Raw genomic sequence first — 16,559 nt, forward strand, 5'->3', positions numbered from 1 at the left:
CGATCGGATAAACATTTGTCTCGGCTGTCATGCTGCACCACAGAAAGCTGTGGTCCCTTCAACCAACCAATCTACCAATCTATTAACCATGGGGGCTCTCTGCAGTCTTTTCAGGGCGGCCAGCACCCCCTCCACCGCCATCCACGAAGTGTGCAAAGGGGAGAGCAAAAAGGTTTTTTTGCATGTCAGATTTCTGTTTCCCCTGTTCCTCCTTCCTGTCCCCTCTCTTGATTTTGATCTGGAAATGTCCGATAGCTTTTATTTAATGTGGAAAAAGAACACAGAAATAAATTATTTGATTTTTTTAATGCTGTAAACTGGGTTGTCTTGTCTGCTGTCTGGAGTGGATTTCATTAAAAACATAAGTCACACTGAAAGGGACAGTTCACCCCAACATTAAGAAGCACATTTTTCCCTTTACCCATAGTGCTGTTTATCGAAAGGGATTGTTACGGTGTGTGTTGCTGAGTGTTGAAGATATCAGCCATAGAGGTGTCTGACTTCTCTTGAATGTAAAAGAACTAGATTGCACTTTGCTTGTGCTCAAAAATACATCTGAAAAACTCAACAGTAAAGTCTCTTTCCAGAAATCATGACCTGGTTACTGAAGATAATCCACAGACCTTGTTGTGAGCAGTTTCATGTAGAAACTACTTTCTTTCTACCAAACACCAAAATACAGGAAGTTAAGTCTTTGACACTTCAGATTTCCTTTCCTGAAGACCCCCAAACCCTTCATGTCATGTGTCCACCCCAATGTCGAAATGATAACTACACCCTTGCGAATCCGCGTGCAAAAGGAAGCATGCATCTGCTGCTAGAGGCTGTTCTCGTGCACTGTTCGCACACATGCCTGCAAGAAGTGATGCATCCATGTGATGCAGATTGGGGTGGTGGATGTGTCACAAAACAGGACTTTGCCCCAGGAGACTGGTGCTTGGAATTTTGTGAAATCTTTCCTGAATCTAATGTACGTAACTTTGCCTAAACATAACCTATGTAACTTAACGTTTAGTAAGCCTACGTAACTTTGCAAAACGTCATTCATGGGATGCTTATTCATAGATGTATGAACAGTTGTATGAGCATACGTTGACCGCTAGCTTACTTAGCACCACTGAGCTAGCCAAGAAGGATGCCATTGATGTTTGTGTCTCATGCTGTCATGAGCACAAGCCTCTCCATCCACCCATTTTCAGCCACCTATCCGAAGCCAGGTCGTGAGGGCAGCAGGTTGAGCAAAGTATTCCAGGCGCCCCTCTCTGCAATGCCTTCCAGCTCCTCTTGGAGGATCCCGAGGCGTTGCAGGCAAGACGAGATCATAAGCCCTCCATGTTCTGGGTTCTGGGTCTGCCTTTGGGGCCTCCCACCAGTTGAACGTATCCTGAACACCTCAAGCAGGAGACGCTCAGGAGGCAGAACCACCTCAACTGGCGCCATCCGACATGAAGGAGCAGCAGCTCTACTCTAAGCTTGCTCCAGATGTCCAGCTCTTATCATATCTCCGAAACTCCGACCTATGGTTGTGAGCCACAAGCCTCTCGTCCAAGTCTGTGGATTATCTTGAGTAACCAGGTCATGATTTCTGGAAAGAGACATTGCTGCTGAGTTTTTCAAATGTATTTTCTTTTTTTGGCGCTTAAAGTACCACGAGCACAGTGCCATCATGTTTCATTACATTGGAAAGAAGGCAGACGCCTCTACGGCACCCCAGGTAAGAGGAAAACTGTATTTTTGATTTTGGGGTGGATCGTCCCTTTAAGTTGTATTTATAAGAAAGAGTCACAATCAGACATCTAAAAGAATTGTTTATTTGATCACATCATATCTACATAAAGAGACAAAAAGTGTCCACTATTTTACATCACACTGACCCTAGAACAGTATTATTGCATATAAACAGGCAGTTGTACATTAAGCATATCAGATGGCTCATCAAGTTACAGAAAATATATTTTCTTTGAATTAAAGACAAGACTCTATGTTATCGTCATTGGTGTCACAAACATGGCTCATATGTTCAAATGTTTCTTTTCTGTCTGACCTACAGAAGATGAGTTTTTATTAAATGATTCCTCTTTTTATTAAAACCTTAAGGACTTGATTTTACTACATTTCATTGCAGCTCAGCAATGTGACATTCCCAGGCCGGATGTGTCAGCCAGAGCGTCTCCGTTATCTGTCCTTATCTGAACCAGATTAAAACACAGAACCACTATTGTGCAACAAATGAGCTGGTCGGAAAAAAAAACTTGTGAAAATATGAACTGCTGCCCCAGTGTCTTCAATGTTTGTGCTTATCCAGCCAACAGAAACACTTCATTCATTAGAGGGAAGTCTCTGCAACAGGTCCGCGTATGAACTGACTTGATAGTCATGCACTTAAAGAACAAAAGTAAGATTTAGCAAAATAATGAATTCATACCAGAGTTATATTGTACATTAAAATCTGTTTTATGCTACATACTTTTGTAGGATTATGGTATTTTGTATGAGCGTCTCAAATGCGTTTGAATAAAACATTTACATTTACACAAAATTCACATTTAAACAAAGCGTTAATTCAAATGAATCATATGTGAAGGTTTCTGAAATGTGTGGGACTCTTACTTTAGGAAAGTAGTTCAGCATTTTGAGAAACTTGCTTATTCCGTTTCTTACCAAGAGTTAGACGAGATGAGACCATGAAGCTAATGCTGCAGCCAGGAGACACTTAGCTTAGCTTAGCTTAGCATAAAGACAGGAAACGGAGGGAAACAGCTAGCATGGCTCCCTTCAGATAACAAAATCCGTATACCTAACACTTAGCCGTTATTTTGAGGGTCCTGTGTTCCCCACTTTAACACTGTTTGCACTCATTAACCCTCCTAATGTGTTCATGTCACTTTCCTGTCACTCTCCAGCCCAGTCACCAGAAAAAATGTTGGCGTTGTACATTTCTGCAAATCATGCCACATTACACCCGCAGGTTTCATATCAAGTATCATATCAAGGTGTCTAATGTTGACATTTGTGATCATGCGTTGGAGGGGACGGTAGATGGTGTGACACCTAAGGGAGACGCCTGTCAAATTGTAGACTGCTGTTCCAAACCAACACCACCAGTTGTTTTATGGCGTTCAACCAGGGTTTGTGGCCCCGAACCTTGGTGTTTTTAGTGGCACATTGCTGCATTTCCAGGTGCCATTTGAGCCACCAAAACTGGGAGTTTTTTACCGACTTATCCCTGCTTCTCCAGCGGCATTTGAGCCACCAAACATAAGTGTTTGAAGCCATCTCATCTTATCCATAACCAAGTGATTTCTTTTGCCTACACCTGACCACACACAATGTATCCGTTACAAAATGATGTACAAATGTAACTTATCCATGGTTTGCAAAAAGGTACAATGCAATATTTTTTCTGGTAGTTGGGTTGCACTTCTTGTCCCTAACATATCTTTTTTTTTTTTTGCTCTGTGCATCTATAGGATATACACCACGTTGTGCGGGACAGTGGCGCCATCTTGAGAGCTACAAACTGTTATCTCTGTTACCAAAGTGTACTCACTCAGTCTAAAAGCAAGATTGTTTACATTGTCTGGATATGTGAGGGGAGGTAGTGTAACGGGGTCTGTAATCCAGTGTCAACATTTCATTTTTTGGGGCTTTTTGCTTTGACAGTTTGAGGTGTGAAAGGGGAGAGAGGGGACGCCATGCAGCAAAGGGCTACAAGCTGGAACTGAACCCATGGCCACCGCAGCAAGGACGCCACTCCTATGCATGGGGCGCCCACCTCACCCATGAGTCACATAGTACCCCCAAATACTGTTGCGTGACCACCATGGCAGGTACAGGTAAGGGCCCTGACAAACCAAGCCATTGGTCGTCCGTTGGTCAATCTTGGATTGTCGGTGAGCATCTGTCGCCCTCGTATTTGCGGTGTGTCCCGCACCACTGTCTCAAGCCCGCTTTTTTGGCGTCACAGCCCGACAGAAAATGAAAAGAGAAACAGAAATGACAAAAACAAACAACCTACTAAAATCAAGACGGCGTAAGATCTTAAGATTTTTGTTTTAGACACTGAGCTCTTTAGCAGAAGTGGAAAATATGCTTTGTTCTTTCAGTATCCGGTTGTGCTGTTAATTTGCTAACTGACTAACTTGCATCTTGAATATGTCCTGTCCGTCTTCCAGTCTCGCTTTATCAGTGATGAATACAGACTTTCATTACCTGCTGGTATGGAGAGTTATTTCCTTTCATGCAGGTGCAGAACAAACGTGCTGGTTGGCTGTAGCATTGGAGTGTGTTAATGTGCAACTTTTTAGGTGAGACACAGACATCAGGGGGCAACGCACCAGTCAGCCTTCATCAGTACTATTGCTTTGATGTTGGATTGGTGTGTCTGGGCCTTACCAAATCTACCACACAAGATGGCGCCCCCATTCCAAAAATTGAACAGGGTGTAACGTCAACTTCAGATTCTCTATTCAGAGTCTTGATGGGAGTTAGATGAGAAACTGGACCACCACTCTCGTCTCTCGTGTCTGTTAAATATGAAGCTAATGTTGCAGCCAGGAGATTGGTAGCTTAGCTTAGCTTAGCTAAGCATAAAGACTGGAAACGGGGAAACTGCTAGCAGTTAGCAGTTCTAAGGTAGCCAGTGGAGACTCCAGCCAAATAATAGTTTGAAACATGACCAGTAAAACAGCGGATTGACTTTTTTTTTTTTTACACATTTGTATAGGCTAAACAAATGTGTTCATTCGAAAGTTATAGAGCTGCTGGTAGTCAAGTCTCTACCTTTGGAGGGAGCGAAGCTAGCTGTTTACCCTCCAGTCTTTATGCTAAGTGAAGCTAACCAGCTGCTAGCCCCAGCTAACTGATCTGGATATGCATCAAAGCAAATAAGTGTATTTTTCAGAATGTTGAACACTTCCTTTAAATATCCTAGCTGTGTAGCAATAAATAAAACTTTATTTACACTAAAACGACTGACACCAAGTCAGCTACGTACAGTACATATATTTACATCGTTTATGTCGTGTAACTTTTCTACAGCCCTTTTTTTATTACTTGACAGAAAACTGGCTGGTCGACACTTTCCCCTCAACTCGACCTCAATTTACCAGCAACACTTTCATCCTGCCAATACCCTGCTAATGCATTTCTTTTTTTACAAGCAGCAATATTATTTTTTTATGTCAGAGTGCATCGCGCCAGCCCCGCTGAGCCATTAGAGTCAACATCACCTGACAACATTCAGAAAAGTGCTCACATTGGTACTTTTAGAAAGGGGGGAATACAAAGCTGACCTTTGTGCAGCCTGTGCAAATTGTGGCCTATACCCAGTCACTCTCTGTGGATCAGATGAGTCATAGCCAAACAGCCCAGGGTGATTGGAGATGCGGTAGTCATAGAGATGGGGGTGTTTGCCAAGCCTCCTTTACAGGAGCATCAGCCATTGGTCGCAGACAAAAGGAACCCAGAAGGGACTCGTCAGAACTCATCCTCGGAGCTGTCGGCCAGCAGCATGGCCTGATCCTGGCGGCTGGTCCCGGGCTCTCGAGGTTGCTGGGGAGGAAGAATAAATATAGTTAATACAGGCCTGATCCTTAATAACAAGTGAGACAAGTAATAATGAGCGATAAATATAAGTAGGGTTATTGACCTCTGGCTGCCTGACCTTCCTCCTCTGGTGTTTGAAGCTGTTCCTCCTCTTGCGGTGAATCATCCTGATGCTGTAGAGGGCGCCGACGATAAGCAGGGCCCCAGTGATGCCGATGCCCACAGGGGCCAACATCCCAGACACATAACCCGCCTGTCAAGGGTGAGGACATAGAGGTCAGAATAGAGTGTAATCCTGATAAATCCATTGTTTTACCCCAAATCTAGGCTAGAATTAGAGTATAAATAGGGAGGGGGGTATGGTCAAAATGTCCACCCCAATATATTGATAGATAATATTATTGTTGTACTACAACAAGTATATTATCAGCAAATGTAATTGTCATCGTATATAAACTTGAATTATTACTACTGGGTCTACAGTACATGTGGTTTTTCAAGTGGTGTTGCTGCAGAAGCTGCTGCTCATATGCTGTGGGTACAATCAACATCAAACACTGCACTATTTCTCTGTTTCAGTACTTGAAATACATTAACCTTCTCAGACCTGTTTGGCCGGCAGTGACCAAGCCTAACATCCCTGTCTTTAAATTACGTGGCTGTAGCAGGCTGAGCAGAAGTAAGGCTAAAGTCTGGCGAGATACAGCGGCCATGGCCACTTTTCAAACCTTTGACCTTCCACCTCAAGATATCTGAATGGAAATGAGTTCTGGGTGCTCATGAGTATCCCTTTGACAGACATGCACACTTTACGCTAGTTTCATTGAGTTTGGCATGCAAATGTGTTATTTTCACCTATTGTATTTGAATATTTCGGTATGATGATGTTAGTCCCTATAGTACATCAGTGTGATCACTTTTTGAAACAGACATCACTGTATAAAATGACCTATAGTGAACTCTTTACAACCATGAAACTAGAGACCTTGGGCATTCAGAAGATGTATGGCTTTCATAGGTAAGTTGAAGATAAGGGGGTTTCCTCAGCAGTTTCTAGAACCCAAATGCTCGCCATGTAATAACTGAAAAATGCAATTCTCACAGAAAAAATACAAATTTGAAAGCAATTGGATTTTTCAATAGTGTTCCTCAAGGCTTTGGTGCCTTAATGTGGTATTTTTCAGGGATTTTTGACCATTTTTATCAATTCTTGAGTCATCAGAAATGCTTAAATTTAGCACAAAATCTGTGAAACAATGGCACCTAGTAGCTCAGTGTGTAGAGCAGGTGTCCCATGTACAAAAGCTATGTCCTTCTAGCAGTGGCTGCAGGTCTGATTCCAGCCTGTGGCCTTTTGCTGCACGCCATCCCCCTTCTCCTTCCCCCTTTTACACTTAAACTGTCCTATCTAATAAAGGCAAAAGCCATAAAATCAATCTTTCATGAATCTGAAAAAATTCTGTGTAACAAATGGTATCAACCCAAAAGTTGCTGCAACAACATGTGAGATGTAATTGATGGTGAGAATGGCATCATATACTTCCATCATCATGCTCTATATGCTTTAAACTTAAGTTTAAACAAGATAAGACAATGTTGTATATTTCTGTAATTGTCATAAAATGTCTTTTACCTGCTTTATCCTTAACACTGTCACCAAACTGACATTTTTTTGATAGCTAACCAGGACTTTTCCAGGACAGCAGGGGGCAGTCTTACCTTTTCTCTGATCAGCTCTACCCAGCTCCGCACTGGAAGAGAAGAACCAGAGATTCAGCAGGACAATATCCTACAACACTACTAATCTCTTACACTGGTCGTGTCAGTGTTTCTGGTTGCTTTCATGATGGCAGGTGAAGGTATGAGCATTAAATAAACTACGTTAAATAGAAAGGTGATTTATATTCTGTCATACTCAGCCCCTGGTTGCGTTGAACCCAGACAGGAGGTGGAGGGATGAGGCTGTACGGAGGCTGCGTTGAGGATGTTTTGGGTGTTTCTGTCAGGTCCTCCTCACTCTCATCCTCCACTGATTCCTCAGAGTTCTCATCATCCTCGTCTTCATCGGGCTCCTCTGTTGAGAGAGCAAAATCAAAAGTATCTACTCAGCAGCTGAGAGTCACACTTATAATTGAAAATGAAAATTTGTGAAAAGCTAATTAAAATGCCAGCGTTTTTTTTTTCTTCTTCCAGCTGGTGATAAAACTCATCTTACCCTCAGACTCCATCTCCTCCAACCCCGATCTGGATTTGTGCACCAGATGATGGGTTGCCATAGTTACCGTTGTCATAGCACGGTGGAAGGATGAGAAGGAGGGGCCGGTGGTGGGCAAGTACTCTTCAAGGTTCAGTGTCCTCGCAGCACCTACACGTCCCAAATCACACAGTCCGAGGAGAAAGAAAGAAAGAAAGAAAGAGCGGTGGAGGATTTCACACACTGTGTTTTAACTCACAGCTACAACTGATAGCTCACGTTGAAGGGGAACTCCACCTCAAATAAGGATTCCAACATGTTATTTCCAAGACCTAGGAAAGTTCAGTCAGTATTTTTGAACATGAGCTAATGTCTCTCAAAGCCAGAAACCAAAGCCTTGTGATGTCTTCAAGTATTTGAGAGAGAGTTGCTGTCTGGGGACATAGGATTAATGTATGAATTTTGAAAATGCGTGTGGTTTCCCTTTAACGTCTAATAACATCTGAATCTCGTCAGACTTTTACTGAGCTTGTGTTGCATGTATTTGTTGTGTTTCAGTGTTTTAAGAAATGTCGCATGAATTTATTCTCAGACAACTTTCAAGTCTCTACAAGTTCATGTTGAAGTGACATGAATTCTAACCAGAGGCGGCCTACGGGGAAACTAAAAGTAAAAAGAGGTGTGATAGTTTTCTTAATAGAAGCAAGGTGCTGCAGCATCATGATGTACTGTGGCTCCATGATGCCATTTTCAAACTGGGTTTTAAAGGGACAGTTCACCCCCAAAATCAAAAATACATATTTTTCCTCTTACCTGTAGTGCTGTATATCAGTCTAGATTGTTTTGGTGTGAGTGTTGGAGATATCAGCTGTAGAGATGTCTGCCTTCTCTCCAGTATAATGGAACTAGATGGCACTCAGCTTGTGGAGCTCAAAGTGCCAAACAAACACATCTTAACAACTCAACAGCAATGTCTCTTTCCAGAAATCATGACCTGGTTACTCAAGATAATCCACAGACCTTGTTGTGAGCAGTTTCATGTAGGAACTATTTTCTCCCCACCACCAACTGTACAACCAAAGGCTTAGATTTTGGGGTGGTTGGCAGGGGAGATGTCCCCCTCCATTTAGAACAGAGAGTTCTAGAGCAAAGGAGGAAGTAGTCGACACAACAAGATAGGTTGGGTTGATGGATGGGTCACAAAACACAGGACTTTCCCCCGGAGGCCGGTGGTCATAACCATGTGAAACCAAGTGAACTTACTTGAGTTACTTTAAGAAACACTGCCACCATGTTTTTTCGCCTAAACCTAACCTACGTAACTTAACGTTAAGTATGTAAAGCCATTTGTGGGGTGCTAATTTGTTAGGTATCATATGAACTGTTGTATGAGGATACATCTTAGCTTAGTAGCTAAGGTTACAGCTCAGCCACAGGGGACGCCATGAATGTTTACATCATGAAACTGCTCACAACAAGGCCTGCAGATTATCTTGAGTAACCAGGTCATGATTTCTGTAAAGAGACACTGATGTTGAGTTTTTCAAATGTATGTTTTGGCGCTTTGAGCTCCACAAGCTGAGTGCCATCTAGTTCCATTATATTGTAGAGAAGGCAGACATCTCTACAGCTGATATAACACTCTGCAACTCACACCAAAACAACCTAGACTGAAAAACAGCACCACAGGTCAGAGGAAAAATATGTATTTTTGATTTTGAGGTGAATCGTCCCTTTAAATGCATATTGTCATAAGAATGAAGCATACAGTTAAGTCACTGCATGGATTATACTTTTTCTGTAACTAGTAGCTCCATCACACTTCATATAAATGTGAAGTACATGTGTAGAAAAAAGGCTGAATCACGGCAAAACAGCATCATGATTCATAAAGTCATTGTTCATCGGAGCATTATCTTTGCAGTGAGATTCACTCACTGATTCTGGTGCTGCCACATCACCTCTCTCACCTCTCTCAGAGTGATCCTCCGCCTCAGTTCCGGCTTGCCGCTGTGAAACAGACGGACCCGATGAGCCGATTGGCTCCAGCAGCTCCCCGCCAGACGTCTGCCAAGGTGACGTCCAGTCTGGCATCAGCAGGGGTGGGGCGTGCGAGGGACCGTCGCTGTCTGTCTCCACGGTGACCAGCTGGTCCAGGTCCACCTCTGACTGAGGCATTCCTCCGGTTGCCATGGCAGCAGGAGGCTGAGCACTGCCGGGCACCAGCGTGACCGCCGCCACTGCCTCTGCTGCTGCCCCCTCTGGTGTGACATCTTCAAAAGGCTCGAAGATGAGAGGGAGCGCCTCTGATGACATGGTGCCCTCCGTGGCTTCATCCTGAGATGGTGGGACCACGGTGTCCACTGTAATCAGAGTCAGAGTGAGGGTCAGGACACGGAGCACGGTGTGTCATTTACAAAGGGCAGAGCTGTTTGGACCTTCTGGTAAAAGTCAGACTGAAAATTATGTTTTTGGGATCATGCTAGGTTCAACTCAGTGGGTATCATTTAAAAGATTACAATACCAGCATGGGTGGATTATGAGACAATGGGCTTTGTCGTCTCTTTGTGGTTGTTGTTCCTGTTTTTGTGGTTATTTTGTGTCTTGATGCAGTTCCTTTGCTGATAGACTCGTTCGGAAATCCATTCATGGATCCCAGTACCAATACCAGTGCCCTTAAAGTGATTCTGCTATCTATAGTACTTCATGCACCAATAATGTGCATGGATGGACTGTTTCCTTAGCATCTCAGCACCCCGAACTGAGAACTCTGTCAAATACACTGCACTCGACTTCACCACGCCACAGGCTGTGTGGGTTGTAGCTGCCGCTGCAGGAGTGTGAGCTCCATGCCTTGGACAGTTGTGAGAGTCCGCCCGGCCACACCCACACAGTGACGGGGCTAACTGTTAGAATTACTCAGCTATAGTTACCCAACAGCTATTAAGTTTAATGACAGAGATGAACTCTTTCGGTGTTGTGAGTTTGTTGGAACTGTTTAAACAGCTTGATGTTTGATGGTAGCCACTGCTGCTGCTGTGTTAGCTTGTGTTAACCAGGTAGCACTGGGAGGACAGCAGCTCTTGAGATGGCAGCAACAGAAAGTTTGCTGATATGGTGGGGAGTTGGGAGAGTCTGGGATCAGACCCCCAGCACAAAAAGGATTGAATCCAGGTATCGTTTGACGAGAGGCATTTTGATACTACTTGGTACTGGGTTATTTTGATCGATACCTTTAAGGAGCAGCTTGTAAGATTTACAGGGATTCAGTGACATCTAGCGGTGAGGATGGATGGTTTGGCTAATGCTAATTTGTGCTCACATTTTACTCTGATAACTTGAGATCCAGACATTCAGAAGGGTTTTTATTTGGAGCTGAATTATCCACAGAGGTCTCTTCCTCTCCAAAACAAATTGACCCTCTGGTTTAAAGCAGTAAAAACACACAATAAAGCAGTTTCACGATCAAAGAATCTGTTTTTTTCCAGCACTGCTCGTCGCAGAGGGGCTGCCAACTACAGTGGCCGATACGAAAACGCAAATGGCCTTATCTAGAGCCAGCGTTTGGTTTGACTGTTCGGTGCTACTGAAGAAATATGGCGGTGTAACATGGCGATTTCCGTAGACAAGCACCCGCTCCCTATGTAGATATAAATGGCTCATTCTTAGGTTACTAGAGAAACATTTATTATATTCCATTTCTGCCAATATAACCCCCTAAATCCTACACACTGCTCCTTTAAAAGGTTTAGAGTGCCAGCTTTAGTGAGTAAACCAGGGCAAACGAGTGAGGGTCTTGCAGTTTCTTTACTCGCAACTCTGCTGACAGCTAAAATGTAAAGTGTTTACTATTGCAAAGCAGAAAATGTATTCAGCATATATGGCGCTTTAGTATTTATGTCAGAATGCAGCTTTGTGAAACAGGTACCTCTGTGGACACGCAGTCTTCTCATTAGAAGCACTTGCACCCTCTCCAGAGTCGAGTTCACAGTGCAGCTAAGACACAGTGAAAAGAGGGTTGTTTGAAAAACGCTTCTTTCTAGATAAGAGGCGACCACGGAGGGGGCTGTCACAGGAGGAACCGTCACTGCATATCTCCCCGGCATTCCCTTTAGTCCAAAGCGTTTCTGAAGTCGGCTGAAAAATGCTTATAAAGACCGCAATCCTTTTACATAATGCCATTTTGGGAATTGAGTTTTTTGTCAGCTTCCTTTCAGATGGGAGGAAGCTTCATCAAACAGACAATCCCCAAACGGACGTCAGGAACACATATTGGCTCAGACAGAGTCTTTTAATCCATTTCCCTCGTCTGCCTCACTGAATAATAACCTGCCTGTTTCCTTACAATAGTTTGGATGGGGAGTGTGAAGGGTGGGGAAGAAAGGGAGGAGGTTTTGGGGGAGTGTATAGATGGGTTGAATCCTCCAAAGACTTGTGTAACACACCCAGCCACCAGCCCCTTTCCTGGCAGTTGTGTGTGTTCCCTTTTTTTTCTTCCAGGCTCGAGTCAGGAATAGAAAGTAATTAGACTGCCACGGGTCCCAGCTGGGGTTCAAAGTGGAGCGTGGAAAAGCGAGCGCCTTTCTTTGCCAATCATCAAAGGCAATCTCTGCAGCAGCGACGTGTCGTTTTCATTTCCGCCTCACTTTTTAATGAAGCCTCCTGAAACCCTGCAAAACTCCAGCAAGCGAGAAAATAGTGCTTGTTGTGGAAGGAAGTCTTTTAGGGTGACAATGGCTGCAGAGTATTACCTTACACCAGGGACTTTGTGTCTTAAGTTTGGACATGTTGAGGAAGGGATTACAGGAAGTTTTACCCCCTAAAAAACGCCCATTTTACATCAACATTGTTCTAGTTTCTCTGACCTACCTCCACTGGGCCTCGCCGCCTCAGTCCACAGGCTCTCAGGTCCATCCTCTCTGGGCATCAGGTTTGGTCCGATCTCAGGTAACAAGGGATCTGGGAGGGAGGTAGCTCCATCATGGCCCCAAATCGACAAGTGTGTGGAGGTCCGCGGTGAGACGAAGAACAAGGGAGGGATGTGGGAGGTCAGTTTCTGGATCTGTGCTCCAGGATTTGGAGGTTCTGTAGAGATTGCTTCTGGGTCTCTATCCTGAAGAGAATCACCATAACCAGGTAGCTTCATTCCACCTTGGTCTTCTCCCTCCCTGGTGGAGATGCTCAGCTGTGGTGCTGTGGAGGAGGCGAAAAATCCATCTGGCATCAACCTTGTGGTGCTCAGGGCCAGGTCCAAGTGTCTTCTCCCACCTGTTGGCTGGCTGATGGCAGGCACGTCCTCCTTTATACCTTCTGGATCAACAGACGAAGCTGTCTCCGACTGACTTTGAGCGTCGCCCATCTCAGATGTGCTCCCGACCTTCTTTGCCCTGCTCCTTTGGCTCCATGCCTCTCCACCAGCCTCGCTCGGCCCAGATCTTCCATCAAGGCTGTCCCCGTTTTCCGTCTGCGTCACCGGAGCTATCCCCTCAGGTCGTCCATGTGGGCCAGCCCCTCCTCCCGCACCTACATTCAATATCAGGCCAGTCACATCATGTTCTGCATCTGAGGGTTCAGACTTTACATCTGTAGGGTGCGTTGACCCAACAGTTGCTCCTGAGCTGGCGCACTGCCCGTCACAGTCCTGCGTGGGGGTGAAGTTGAGGAGGCGGACAGGGGTCCCGCAGACACAGAGACAGGTCCCAGCCAGGAGGAGGCGATGGAGCGTCCCAGACATCAGCATCTCTGTCTTGTCTCAGTGCCTGCTGAGAGGGGACACAGATGATAAACGCCAACAGGCTTGAACTGAGGTGTGAACAGCCCCTGCCTGCAACCTCAACGCTTTGTCATGTGGACACAGAGACAAAGCAGAGGTGAAGGTGTGTGGGGAGGGAAGATATAGGTGACAGGGCACGTTGCAAAAGAGTGCAGATTAAAGGGTCATAATGCAAAGTGTGTGTGGGTTTTTTTTAGAACTTCATACAGCCTGTGATAACCACAGAGAACAGGATTAACTGTGTGTCTGTCTGCCTTTGCTTTGATGCTGCAGTTGCACCGTTTTGGAATAATTTGGGTGAAATTCCTTTTCATCTCAGACTCCTCTGTTCATTTTGTATAAACAGAAGGAGATGCTGGGCACACACACATACACAGAGGGAGAGTGACAAACACACACACACACACACACACACACACACACACACACACACACACAGGGAGACTGACAAACACACACACACACACACACAGGGAGTATCTGACACAGCAATCCTTAGCACCCCTCCGCACTTCACCTATAAATAGCACCAGGTTTTCTCCTCCACAGATGGATCCATGAATGTTACATCTCCACATTAAACAGAGCTGCATGTCTCTGGGAAAAAGGAGGAATTTTCAAACAGCTTTATGCACATTGTCACACGCTGAATTGGATTAAAAAACAAAGCAAGCAACGTGTGCATGGCGCATTTGTTGCTTCACATGACGTGTCCGCAATAATCACCTAATAATCAATCACTGCTGGAGGGAAGGAGGATGAATGCGCGACACGTCTGGTGCTCACAGGGTGACACCCTTTCCCTGAGTCAGAGAGAAACCATCCTCATCCCCACCATGCACAGCCCTGATGATGCCACGGTCCAACAATGTCACAACACAACCCACTTTCTTTTCTGCCTGCGCACCTCCCCTGTGATCAATACAGCGAACAGCCACTAAGCTCATGCAGTCCACCACCTGACAACACATCGGCTCCAGCGTTTAGACTGTAAACAAATTCACACTGCAGCATTACCATACTGGAGCTGATCACAGCCTCAGAGAGGAGACATACAATGCATTCCCATAAATCACACCAGCCGTCATTTTCTGCACGAGGCGGTAATTATAAGGCTATAAATAAATACCTTCCAGAGTTCATGACGGATCGCGGTGCCTGGAGGACGCAGAGCTTCTCTTTGCAGCGTGCAAAGAAAAAAATGCAGCTCGCTCGAGTACGAATTGAGGATGTAGTCAAGTGTGGAAGCTGAAGGAGAGGCTTGTTGTTGTGCAGCTCGGCGTCACTGACTCAAAGTCTCAGTCTTCTCTACGTATGTCCGCCTGCTTCACAAGTGCAGCTGCCACCAAGTGCCTCAGATCTGCAGGATTTATTTGACACACGGAGCTGTGACTCCCAGTGAAGAGCAGCTGCTCCTTGATGAATTATCAGCAGTGCATTTATTTATTTATTGTTTTGCCCAAAGGGTCACATGAGGCTTTTAGTGGTGCTGAATAGACAGCTCCTTCACCCCGAGTTAAAGGTCGCCAGAGAGCAGCGGAGACCAGAGAAGAAGACAACTGTCAGTTTGTGATGCTGTCACCATCAGCTCAATATCAAATGTTTTTTTTTTGTTATTGCTAAATATATTTAAGTGTATAATCACCTGTGCTGCAACAGAGGCAAATGGAATGTTTAAAATAATCCTAATGCATAAATTAGATAACTTAATTAGCAAATTCGCACATATCTTTTTTTCCGATTATTTTTTATTTATTTTTTGTGTACTGATTTCTTATAAACTCTTGTTCTTGTAAGTAATAATGATAATGATAATAATAATTATGATGTAGAAATAATAAGTGGTATACCAAATAAATGTATTATTATTATTATTATTATTATTATTGTTGTTGTTATATATGCTATAATATATAAAAATGTAATGTCTTAGAATATATTATAAAATATATCATAAGTTAAATAAATAGTAATAAATACTGATGATGATGATGATGCTAATAATAATAATAATTATAATTATTATTATTATTATTATTATTATTACGGGGGTGCTAGGTCAGGTACAGCCTCTATCTGCCATGAATTGTGGGTAAATTAATACTATTTAATACTAAAAAATTGTATTTGATCATCATTATGATTAATGCCTTTACAGGGTGGTTAACTTGTGCCAGTATACATGCAAAAATTCTTTTGAATGGAGTTTAGCTCATGTGCAAGTGTATCTGATATTTTCGTAGGCTATCAGTGCAACTTGAGAAATGAAACTTTAACTTTTTGCATTAAAAAAATCTCTGATAAAAAAAAAAAACAAGGATTGAGCACAGAAGCTCCATTATGAACTCACAGCTTTCACATGCCATCATATTGTGAGCATTTAGGATATTGTGCTACTTATAGAAATAAAGAGATGTTCTGTGGGCAGCTGATTAGTTTTTATAAGACTACTTTTGCTCTTTAAATCACAGTTATTCTAAAATAGCACAGTATAGAAGCAGGTGCATGCATGGGCACTTAGTACCAAATAATAATAATAGATTTTATTTGTAATGCACTTTTCATCCTTGGATCTCAGAGTGCTACAGGTTAAAACATAATAAAAACATAAGAAAAAACACTATAATTATCTCAAATTAACAGTCAAAGACCTTTTTGAATAAAAAGGTTTTCAGGCCTTCTTTAAAAGAGTCCAGGCTCTGTACAGCCCTCAGCTGGAGAGGGAAGTTGTTCCACAAATGTGGTGTGGCCGAGCAGAAGGCTTGGTCTCCCATGGTGCAGAGCTTGGTGCTGGGGACTGGGAGGAGTAGGCTGCCTGCAGATCTGAGGGTACGGGTGGAGGATTGTGGAGTGAGTAGTTCTTGTAGGTAGGGGGGTGCGTGTCCATTGATGCATTTGTGGGTGAGCAGCAGAATTTTGTAATTGATCTGGGATGACACAGGGAGCCAGTGCAGTGAGTGTGGAATGGGGGTTATGTGCTCGTCTTTACAGACTTTCATCAGGACCCTGGCAGCACTGTTCTGGATGTATTGCAGCTTCTGGATG

At 43.8% G+C, this 16,559-nt stretch overlaps 1 protein-coding gene across 3 annotated transcripts; it reads right to left on the reverse strand.

Annotated features, from left to right (window-relative positions):
• Window positions 1–130: 130 nt before the first annotated feature.
• On the reverse strand, window positions 131–15,024 carry LOC125897279 (uncharacterized). 3 transcript variants are annotated; one of them, XM_049590493.1, is made up of 8 exons: window positions 14,644–15,024; window positions 12,611–13,500; window positions 9,712–10,104; window positions 7,763–7,912; window positions 7,463–7,621; window positions 7,267–7,298; window positions 5,651–5,800; window positions 131–5,553 (listed from the first exon to the last, which is right to left on the reverse strand). In XM_049590493.1, the coding sequence occupies exons 2-8, from the start codon at window positions 13,479–13,481 to the stop codon at window positions 5,479–5,481; spliced, it is 1,830 nt and encodes a 609-aa protein (XP_049446450.1). In that variant the 5' UTR covers window positions 13,482–13,500; window positions 14,644–15,024; the 3' UTR covers window positions 131–5,478. The 3 variants fall into 3 exon arrangements, with proteins under 3 accessions (XP_049446450.1, XP_049446451.1, XP_049446449.1); XM_049590494.1 differs by having other exon boundaries at window positions 5,666–5,800; window positions 12,611–13,503; XM_049590492.1 differs by having other exon boundaries at window positions 12,611–13,503.
• Window positions 15,025–16,559: the final 1,535 nt, after the last annotated feature.

This window comes from Epinephelus fuscoguttatus, linkage group LG11 (assembly GCF_011397635.1).
Source record: "Epinephelus fuscoguttatus linkage group LG11, E.fuscoguttatus.final_Chr_v1".
In the NCBI taxonomy this organism is placed as follows: Eukaryota; Metazoa; Chordata; class Actinopteri; order Perciformes; family Serranidae; genus Epinephelus; species Epinephelus fuscoguttatus.

Bases quoted from the DNA above. Each gene is read 5' to 3' on its own strand.
- LOC125897279 (XM_049590493.1), bottom strand. From the start codon at position 13,481: ATGCTGATGTCTGGGACGCTCCATCGCCTCCTCCTGGCTGGGACCTGT. The intron at 10,105-12,610 runs GTAGGTCAGAGA...CTCTGATTACAG, and splicing joins GGCGGCGAGGCCCAGTGGAG to TGGACACCGTGGTCCCACCA. The intron at 7,299-7,462 runs GTATGACAGAAT...CTTCTCTTCCAG, and splicing joins TCAACGCAACCAGGGGCTGA to TGCGGAGCTGGGTAGAGCTG.